Source organism: Nerophis lumbriciformis, linkage group LG21 (genome assembly GCF_033978685.3).
Source record: "Nerophis lumbriciformis linkage group LG21, RoL_Nlum_v2.1, whole genome shotgun sequence".
Lineage (NCBI taxonomy): Eukaryota > Metazoa > Chordata > Actinopteri > Syngnathiformes > Syngnathidae > Nerophis > Nerophis lumbriciformis.
In genome coordinates, this window is record NC_084568.2 from 24,276,219 (window position 1) to 24,287,500 (window position 11,282).

General features: G+C 41.3%; 1 protein-coding gene across 2 annotated transcripts in view; it reads right to left on the minus strand.

The window, feature by feature from the left end:
- cgna (cingulin a) overlaps positions 1–11,282 on the minus strand; it is a 59,700-nt gene that overhangs the window by 34,036 nt on the left and 14,382 nt on the right. Inside the window, exons 2-3 of one of the 2 annotated variants that reach the window (XM_061982575.2) lie at positions 5,187–5,229; positions 2–845 (exon numbers count right to left, since the gene is read on the minus strand). In XM_061982575.2, coding sequence (XP_061838559.1) covers positions 2–835 — 834 coding nt within the window. In that variant the 5' untranslated portion in view covers positions 836–845; positions 5,187–5,229. The remainder of the gene's footprint in view (position 1; positions 846–5,186; positions 5,230–11,282) is intronic. The other variant, XM_061982574.2, reaches the window with a different exon arrangement.

Here is an 11,282-nt window from a genome sequence, read left to right on the forward strand (position 1 = left end):
CTTGTGGCTCTGTATCCACGGCAACGTATCTGCCTGCTGACGTCCGCTTATTACCCGGGTGTCCAGGAAGGTTAGCGTGAGTGCTCTGGCTGCGTGCCGGGCTGCTGTGAGTTGAGGACGATGGCGAGGTGTAATGGTTGGCGGTGCCGCGTCGAGGCGCAGCTCTGGGATTGCGGGAAGGAGATACGCCTCGCTGCTGACCTCCACTTCGTCCGTCATCAAACCTGTTGACCAGTCGGTTGACAGACTGCGCTTGCTGGGGGGCATTGGGGAAGGCCTGGCTGTCGCTCGCTAGCGACCCCACTGAGCCATTGAGTCTTGCCTTATAAGAACCATCCCAGGCATTCTGAGCTGGTTCTCGCTCTCCTCGTACTCCCAGCCCGCTGTCCAGGTTGCCATAGCTACCAGACTTACCATCCCCTGGAGGCCTAGACAGCTGGAACTCCTCGTCATCAGCACCCCCCTCCCTGTCCAGGAGAGATCCATGGGATTGGGCCCGGCGTAGCGCGCCTCCTTGCCCCCCTTCCTCATACGCTCCCTGTGTTGTTGGCTCACCCCTCTCCCTCCTGCGGGGGAGGCTGCTGTAGCCAGAGTTGTCCTGAGTTCTGAGCTGGACTCCGTACGAGTCGCCCTCTTTGCCGTCTTTCAGAACCACGTATGGCTGTCCCGCGATGCCCTGCACCCTGACCGCCACGCCGTACTTGGAGTAGGTCTGAGACTTGGTCTTGGGTTTGGGGCCAGGCTGCCTTTCGCCGTATTTATGGAGGTCATTGATGAAGCGGATCTGGACACCCTGGTCCACTGGAGTCTTCCGACCGGAAGAGGACGTGTTCATGCTGCCAACACTACGACAAAACATAATGACATGAATATAGTTACACATTACATTATAATATTTCAATCTGAATCATTTTAATCTTCCTTGCTGTATGCATTTTAAACTGCATTTATTCTTTATTTTTTTGGTTTTATTTTTTATACTTACTGTCTAATACACTTGTATTTGTTTTTTTACCCTGTAAAGCAGGGATCTTCAACATTGTTCAGGCCAAGGAACCCCTACTTATAAACCTAGTAATAATATCAGTTTTATATTAAACTGGCCATAAAGGTAAGACATTCAAATAATAGCAGTAGTGCAGCTAAAAGCTAGCTGGAAAATAGTTCACTAATCACTAGCTGGCAACTGCCGCACTAATTGCTGGCTGGCAAGTAACGTGCTTATCGCTAACTGACAACTAGTACGCTAACCGCTAGCTTGTAACTAGATTGCTAATAGCTAGCTGGCAACTAGTGTGCAAATCCCTAGTTGGCAACAAGAGCACTAATCGCTACATGGCAAATGAATTGCTAGCTGACAACTACGACGATAATCAATAGCTGGCAACTAGAGCGCTCATCGCTAGCTGGCAACTAAAGTGCTAATCGCCAACTCGTATGTAAATCGCTAGCTGTCAACTAGAGCACAAATCACTAGCTGGACACTTGTTTGCACATCGCCAGCTGGCAAATACAGACTTAGACTTAGACTTCCTTTTTATTGTCATTCAAATTTGAACTTTACAGCCCTAATCAGTAGTTGGCTACTCAAGTGTGAATCGCGAGCTGGCAACTATAGCGCTAATTGCTAGCTGGCAACTACAGCACTAATCGCTAGCTGAACATTAATTTGCATATTGCCAACTGACAACTACTGCGCTAATCACTGGCTGGCAACTACGGCGTGGCACAGTTGGCAGAGTGGCCGTCCCAGCAACCTGAGGGTTCCTGGTCCGATCCCCAACTTCGACCAACCTTGTCACGTCCGTTGTGTCCTTGAGCAAGACACTTCACCCTTGCTCCTGATGGGTCGTGCTCCCTAGCGTCAACCTTTTCCCAGCATTCGACGGGGCGCCGTGAGTGACAACCCATCAGTGTTCCTGTTCTGCAACTCTGTACAATGTTGTTTGTCTAATCTTTAACGGGTTAGTGCTGATAACAACATTTTGTTGTACTCGTGCAATGACAATAATGATGATTCCATTCCAGTCAAATTGCCACTGTAGCTGGCAACTACAGCTCTAATCGACAGGTGGCAACTAAAGCTCTAATCTCTACCTGGTAACTACAGCGCTAATCGCGAGCTGGTGACTAGCTATCTTAAATGCTAACATGAACACAATGATATAGTTATTTCATGTTTTTATTTATTTTAAAACTGCAAGGTACAGTGAATAGGGTGTCCTTGCCAATGCCATTTATAAACAACTCTATAGTGTGTTGTATCAATGTTAATTATGTGCATTTAAAAACTACATTTGTGGAAAATAATATATGTGAACAAATCCAATGTACTAAATTTTTTACAACCCACCTGCAATACCTCCGCGGACCGCCTTTTAAAGACCTCTGATGTAAAATGTATTTTTAATTTTTGGAAAGGGCTCTATAAATAAAATATTAACAATATATAATAATAATAATAATAATAATAATAATAATATAAATAATAATAATAATAAAGATAACAAATTATTATTATCATTATTATGTTTATGAACCTTAATTGTGACTGACCACTGGTCCTGGTCATGGTTTACTGTATTGGTTACATTGAGAATAGAGGTGTCCGATAATATCGGACTCCCAATATTATCGGCCGATAAATGCTTTAAAATGTAATATCGGAAATTATCGGTATCGGTTTCAAAAAGTAAAATTTATGACTAAAACGCCGCTGTACGGAGTGGTACACGAACGTAGGGAGAAGTACAGAGCGCCAATAAACCCTAAAGGCACCGCCATTGCGTGTCGGCCCAATCAAATAATATCTACGGCTTTTCACACACACAAGTGAATGCAAGCATACTTGGTGAATGCAAGCATACTTGGTCAACAGCCATACAGTTCACACTGAGGGTGGCCGTATAAACAACTTTAACACTGTTACAAATATGCGCCACACTGTGAACCCACACCAAACAAGAATGACAAACACATTTTGGGAGAAAATCCGCACCGTAACACAACATAAACACAACAGAACAAATACCCAGAACCCCTTGCAGCACTAACTCTTCCGGGACGCTACATTATACACCCCCCAACCCCGCCCACCTCAACCTCCTCATACTCTCTCACGGAGAGCATGTCCCAAATTCCAAGCTGCTGTTTTGAGGCATGTTAAAAAAAAAAAAAGCACTTTGTGACTTCAATAATAAATATGGCAGTGCCATGCTGGCATTTTTTTTCATAACTTGAGTTGATATATTTTGGAAAACCTTGTTACATTGTTTAATGCATCCAGCGGGGCATCACAACAAAATTAGGCATAATAATGTGTTAATGCCACAACTGTATATATCGGTATCGGTTGATATCGGAATCGGTAATTAAGAGTTGGACAATATCGGAATATCGGATATTGGCAAAAAAGTCATTATCGGACATCTCTCATTGAGAACCATCATGTTGGCAGTTACACAATGTAACATGTCCGAAAAGGAGCAGGAAGAAACGGAAAGTATTCAACCCGACCCCTTCTCCATGTATCAGCATTTGCGGGTAATTTCTTCACAACCTGTGTTTAACATGCTCACACTTACAATAACCAATGTGTTTACATTGTATTTATTTAAAAAATGTTTGAAGTGGAAGTGATTTCATTAATCTATCGTCTTTTCCTTTAAGTTGTCTTTATCACTTGCATGAATGTACTAGTTAGGCATTTTTATCAAGATGGGCACAGTTTGACCCTGTAAAAGATTTGACCATTAAAGGTTTCACTATAAAACAGAGCCAGAAATCTGTTTTTTTTTGGCGAAACAATATAAAACACGTTTTCTCACATTTGACCCGCAGCAGCTTTAGTATAATCCCTGAAATGAGGAAATCGAATCAACATGACCTTTAGACTCTGTGGGCAACCCTGAAAGAGCAGCACATTCATAACATGACTGCTTGTGTGGACTTTGTCCTCAGTTCAGTGCGATGCATTAGTGATTAACCTGAAAGCACACACCCATGTATAACTTTCGTTTGAAAGGACCGCCCAAGCAGCATACTTCAGCTATCTACTTCCTAAATACAAATTCTTTGACGCTCATTTTTGCACTTTGTATTGTCCTTGTATCTGTGTACTAAACCTTGATGAGTGATTTGAGTTGGGAGGACTACAGTGTGGAGGTTTAATTGTCACACTTTCAGTCATGGTGTTGTGCACTTGGCTAAAAGGTATTCAAGCACTCCCTACTGACCTCTTCGCTCGTTACCTCCCACTCGCTCTCTGTGGCCTTGCAAGGTGAGAGACGGAAAGTGGGAAACCAGAGAAGGCGATGGCGAGGAGAACTTCTTCGCTCTTATCAGCACCTAATGTACTTACCCTCTGAACGGCCACACCAAAAGTAACAGAGTTGACTTTGTTTTGCACACACACATCTCTCTACTGGTGGATGCTTACATACAAACACATTCTTAAATCTTAATGCTAATATTGGAATCCAATGTCTACAGTGACTAGTCTGAACTAGAACTGCACTTTTTGGAGGGAATTTTGCCTATTACTCACTATCCCTATGTAAGACAATATGTTTTTATTTTTTTATGCATTCTAAGGCCCTGTCTACATTAACTCCTTAAACTAATAATTATTTAGCCTAAGCCGCGTGTCCGCCACACTAAACTATCGTTTAATGTTCCCCTCCTTGGATAATGTTTTACATGGGTAAGTGCGCCGTGTATTTCTTGAATCTCCGGCTCTTAGCTTTGTATGGACTCATTGATCGTTTACAAACTGAGTTCGGAGAGGAAGTGAAGTCAGAAAGACCGTGCCCCAAACAGGAAGTGACGCCAGAAAGAACGCGCCACAGCCATCATAACAACTGGTTTCGTAAATCGGAGCTAACCACTGGAAAGATGGAGGCGAGTCATCCAGACATGCCCGTGTTTGTCATTCTTCTACATGTACAGACGCTTGTGGAAATCACATATGAATACCTTAAGAGAAGGAAACGCGTGATTGCAGCTATTTCGGATACAACACATCTCAGACGGCAACATAGCAATGTTGAGCGACGGTTTCGGATAAGGCTTGGAAGAACGGCAGCCTGGTGGGATATGTTTGTCAACGAGTGTGTCGTGCCAGAGCAATGGCAAGAGAACTTTCGAATGTCCAGTTCAGCTGTGATTCTACTTACCGAAAAACTTACCGTATTTTTCGGAGTATAAGTCGCTCCGGAGTATAAGTCGCACCTAAAGAAAATGCATAATAAAGAAGAAAAAAAACCATATATAAGTCGCACTGGAGTATAAGTCGCATTTTTGGGGGAAATTTATTTGATAAAACCCAACACCAAGAATAGACATTTGAAAGGCAATTTAAAATAAATAAAGAATAGTGAACAACAGGCTGAATAAGTGTACGTTATATGACGCATAAATAACCAACTGAGAACGTGCCTGTTATGTTAACATAACATATTTGTAGGGCTGCAACTAACGATTACTTTGATAATCGATTAATCTGTCGATTATTACTTAGATTAATCGATTAATAATCGGATAAAAGAGACAAACTCAATTTCTATCCTTTCCAGTATTTTATTGGAAAAAAAAACAGCATACTGGCGCCATGTTCTTTCAACAAATAAAACAAGGAAAATCTTACAAAAATGCACACTTTTGACACCCCTGCTATAGATAATAAAAAATTAAATCTGATAAATCTATCTATAAAAAGCATGCGCGTTCATCATAACTCTCTCGCTCTCGCTCTCTGTCTCTGCCCCTCCCTCACGAATGCTGCTGCGCGCACAATATGTTTAGTTTTTAACCCCTTCTTAACCCTGAACGTACATTGTTAATACACACACACAACCATAACTCAAAATATTTGAGGCATTTAAGAAACACCGCCCGGACAGCCCCGCAAAGGAGGACATGTCCAGTGAAAAGAGGACGTATGGTCAGTCTATCCTAGCCCGGTCGCTGCTAGCATGCTAGCAGCGATGCTAGCAGCGATTGGTTTCACCGGACATGTCCTCTTTTGCTAGCATGCTAGCAGCTAACGGGCAACGATAGACTGACCAAACGTCCTCTTTTCACCGGACATGTCCTCTTTTGCGGAGCTGTCAGGGCGGAGTTTTTTAAATGCCTCAAATGTCCGGCATTTTGAGTATTGTTTACACAACATGCAGTACGCTACTTAATATGTCCGTGTGGAAACTCGTTCGGTACACCGCCGCACCGGACCGAAACCCCTGTACCAAAACGGTTCGATACAAATACACGTACCGTTACACCCCTATTATTTTGATTATTGTTTCTCAGCTGTTTGTAAATGTTGCAGTTTATAAATAAAGGTTAAAAAACAAACAAACAAAAAAACGTGTTTATAATCGATTTTAATCGATTAGTTGTTGCAGCCCTAATATTATGGTAAGAGTCATTCAAATAACTATAACATATAGAACATGCTATACGTTTACCAAACAATCTGTCACTCCTAATCGCTAAATCCCATGAAATCTTATACGTCTAGTCTCTTACGTGAATGAGCTAAATAATATTATTTGATATTTTACGGTAATGTGTTAATAATTTCACACATAAGTCGCTCCTGAGTATAAGTCGCACCCCCGGCCAAACAAAAACAAACTGCGACTTATAGTCCGAAAAATACGGTAGTCCATTTGTCTCGGACAACGAGAATGCGGGCTCTCGTGGATGTGATAAAAAAGGTAGCGTGTTCTTTGTATTACCTAGCCGACGAGGGAAGACTCCGGAAAACAGCGAATGCATTTGGACTGGCAAAGCAGACTGTATCAGTTATTGTCCGCGATGTATATCGAGCGATTACTCAACGTCTTGGTCCAGAGTACATAAAGTTTCCAAACAAGTTGTTTACGTTCATATGTCCATTAAATATTTGATTAATAAATTAGCAGGTGTGATTCACTACAAAAGGGCCCCACAGCACGCTTTTTTCCAGTTAATTGAAATACCACATCACTGGATATTGTTCAGATAAGTTAAATTTAATTTAAGAACTTGCACACAAAGCAACTATGACGTGCGCATTTTCTGCGCATGCGTATTCGGTCGCTTTGCGCCGGCGGACGGAGGGGGTAGGGGGTCTTAAACGGTGTCATTGTGTGTGTGTGTGGACAAGGATAAGGTTAGATGGGACATACCCTGGATAACCTTAGTGTAGAAGGGGCCTCAGTCGTTTACTATGGCAGGTACGAGGTGGCTAAAGCCTGGTGTATACTTTTGCGTCACGTAAATTGCATTAGCAACGCTGTTTTGTCCACTCCGCCTGCAGACCTTCCCGCAAGCTTTGTGTGCACTTAAAAAAAATCCAAAGTTTGCGTCAACAGCGACGCAGATCGCAGAGCTGTGATTGGTCAGGTTTTGCAGAGAAGGCTCCCCAAGCACAAAAAAAACAGACTTTGTGTTTGAATTGCACAAATTATTGTATGAAATAAAAAAGCAACATTGACTAAACATTTGCATTAAAACGGATATTGTGTACTTTATATCTCAATGCATTCGAAAAATAATTTCTGAATGTTTCCCTTTGTCAGCTTATTATGTTGTTCGATACACTTTTTAACTTTTTATGCTAAACATCATGACACATGACCATACACATTTACACCAGCATGTCGTTAAAATTGGTACTTCTCAGTTTTGTTTATTTACAATTACATAGCTCACTTTTGTCTCATGTCCCGAATGGCCGAAAATAATGATAGCATCATCTGCCGCGAGTCGTTCAGAATCGGCACAGCCCAAGGTATTTTCTCTGGTTTAGGAGTAAAATGTCCATTAAAAGTGAACTGATGATTCTGAATGATTAGTTTTTCTATCGTTTTGCCATATTTTCAATTGTTGCTGCTTTTTGCACAAGGTACTTTGTTGAGATTTTTTCAAGTGTTTACAGACATAATGACTATGTTAATTAAAAACAACTAGAAATTAATCTAGCATCTTCTTCTGGTGTTATTATAAAATGTACTTGTGTGTAGAGACTCTACTTCTGTCCCTCGATGTCCCTGATTAAAGAGGCTGAAGCGAGCATGATATCACACTTGCTTGGCGCTGTTGCTCTGGTTGGACTTTCTCTTTTTAAAAGCCGCCACAGTCTTCTTAATATTTGCACATTTCGTAGATGGCTGTCCATGTGAGTATATCTGCAATATATATAAAAATTACGTCCACATCGCAGACATGCTGACAACGCTCCAGACAATGGCGTGCGTTTTGTTTACATCCAGTTTCAGCAGCGTGGTTTTCAGTGATCACAGTCTTTTTTCAGTGGTTGAGTTTTTGGTACATCACTTGTCAATAGTGCGCAAATAATAGACGATATATAGCAATTCATACTGTAGCGACCAGCTAATGTTTATGTTTTATGTTCGCGTGGTTTGGATTTGATGTCAGTTTTTCCCATGTTTACAAACACACAGTCCAAGCCTGAAAGGTGATTGGCGTAGAATGAGGAAGCGTTGTTGTGTGTCCGGCGGGGAAGCGAAGACTCAAGGAGACAAAAATGTTTTCATAGGAGGTAAAACCTGTTGGAATTGTGCCATTTGTTATCATAAGATTGGTAATAAAAGTTAAAAACAGTTTCAGGCTTTGTGTGATTTCTTCTGGTGGCTACAATATATTATATTACTTTGATTAGTTTTCAAGTACAAAAAAGAAGCCCTTATTTTCAAGGTGTGGCGGTAATAAAAATGCTGTGGCGGCGCGCTACATTACATTAACGGGAAACCCTTTACGAGAAGGTAAATATCTAGTCTACGACAGCTGTGATTGCTCCTTCTGGACACACAACCCCTTAGTGCAGGGGTAGGGAACCTATGGCTCGGGAGCCATATGTGGCTCTTTTGATGACTGCATCTGGCTCTCAGATCAATCTTAGCTGACATTGCTTAACATGATAAGTAATGAATAATTCCACTGGTAATCACAGTGTTAAAAATAACATTCAAAATATAAAACATTCTCATGCATTTTAATCCATTCATCCATTTTCTACCGCACCTGTTCAAGAAGTCGCATTAACGGTAAGAAGTATTTTGTTTATCATTGGTTAGCTTCAGAATAACAATGTTATTAAAAAGAACAAGAAACGTATTATACTCTAAAAATGTTGGTCTTACTTAAAAATGCACGCATTTAGTTGTATGCAGTGTTAAAAAATATTATATGGCTCTCACGGAAATACATTTTAAAATATTTGGCTTTCATGGCTCTCTCAGCCAAAAAGGTTCCCGACCCCTGCCTTAGTGTATACTCGTTTGTTGGTGTTGACGGGACCATATTGCCATCCGATTTGAAGCTGAAATATTACCACAACGGGACATTTAGCTTTGCAATCATATGTTTTCCTTCCTAATTTGTGTTACTTTGCGGCACTTCTCACTGGCGGGTGGCGAGTCGGGAGGTTGTCAGTGTCTGACTGTCGCACTCTACGCCCACCAAGACAAAAATTGTGAATGACTGAAAAGAGGGCTCACTGTGTTTAGTTAGTTCTCTGACAATACTGCAGTGATACGTATTTCTCCCCGTTAAAGTGAGACACAAACAAACACGAAGCTCAACAATTGTGATTGGCGAACTTGTCTATCACTAAAATGTCGGGGACGTCGGAGAGAAAAAAACCTCAGCCTTTTGCGATTACGTAAATGCACCAATTAAAACCACAATGACGATTAATCGTGCAGCTCTAGTGCTAAGTGTGAAAATGTAAAAAAAGACAAACCTGAGAAGAACTATTCTCTGCAGGTTTAGTGTCAAGAAGTTACAGCTGTGCTCTAAAGGGTGAGCGCTGCTAAGGTGGTGTGGTACTACTGGTCCTGGTGTGGATGAGTGCCTTGCATGATTTACAGACCACATTGGTCTGACTAAGGTCCATTTGAAAACATTTTTAAAAATATGACATAACGTCGAGGTGACGTTTCCTATTTTATCGACAATTTATTCGCTCTCTGCAGCACTTAGTTTTACTTTCTCTTCTCACTTCATGCAAAGAATCAACCGCGAGACAACAAGATGCCGCAACCAAACTTGATAGTTGATACTGTTATCTGATCGGCTGTTAGCATGTCACTCCCAAATAAACAAATAAACTCCCACTGATCAGTGATCACGTCCTGCGTTGCTCGATTACCAAAGAGCGAGTGCCTTTGTTCATGTAACCAACCTTGCTTCACAACCTCCGGTTTCTTCCGATAAAAAAGAAGAAAAAAAAGATCGTATTTTTTATGGAATGCTTTTTATTAATTCATACTGAAATATATATCTGCAGGGTTCGAATTTAACCACTGCAACCGCAGCAACTACCGCGACCGCCCTCGGCATTTGCCGTTATGCCCTAAAAAATTGACCAACATCGGCTGCACGAACATGCCGTGACCACCCTTGACTCTTTGCTTGTTAATGGACTAGGGATGTAACGGTAAACGGGATAATGATAATTTGCGAATATTCCATACGGTTAGTAACACCGTCTAATTTTTTAATTACTGAAAAACCCTCAATTATTAATGCATTTTAGGCAACATGAAATCAGGAGCATGCGCACTAGCGCGGTTTGGATTGATAATCATGGCGGAACAACGACACAGACTTTGCTCCGGAGATTTCCCCTCGGAGTAAACGGAGCCAAGCGCTTGGTTTAACATCATTTTCCCTCGCTTCTCGTCGTCTGCACTGCTGTTTAGATGGAGACAGGTGTGGACAATATTGGAGACAGACGCACTTGTCCCCACACTAAAAGTATACAGCGAAGGAGAAAACTATTTGATGTTGCTTTTATTTTCTCAATACAGCGTCCATCAGCTGTTGTGACTGTGAATTAATGAGGTGAGGAAACATGCAGCAGGTGACGTGTCGTGAACGTTGTCACAACTTGGTTATAAAGTCTTTAGTTTGTTTATTGGATATTAACTTGTCCTTTATTGAACTGCAAACTGTATCAATGTTCAAATAACATCAATACTAGCTAAAATGTTTTGCCATCTCATCGAATTGAACACAGGCTGTGAAGATTGTGTATTCGATGTGAGAGGGTTCACTCTTTATTTTTGTTGGCCAAACAGTTGTAATGATAGGAGGCGTTGGAGAAGAACAAAGCTTGTTTATTTGACGTTATCTTTATTAGCCAAACTGCTTTGTGTTTTATTTTGATATCAAAAAGTAAACACCAGGTTGTTGTTGTTTTTTTCATGTAATAAAGCTATTATTTCAAAAACAGTTAATGTGACACACAGCATGTTGTTAATGTGTTATTGTGT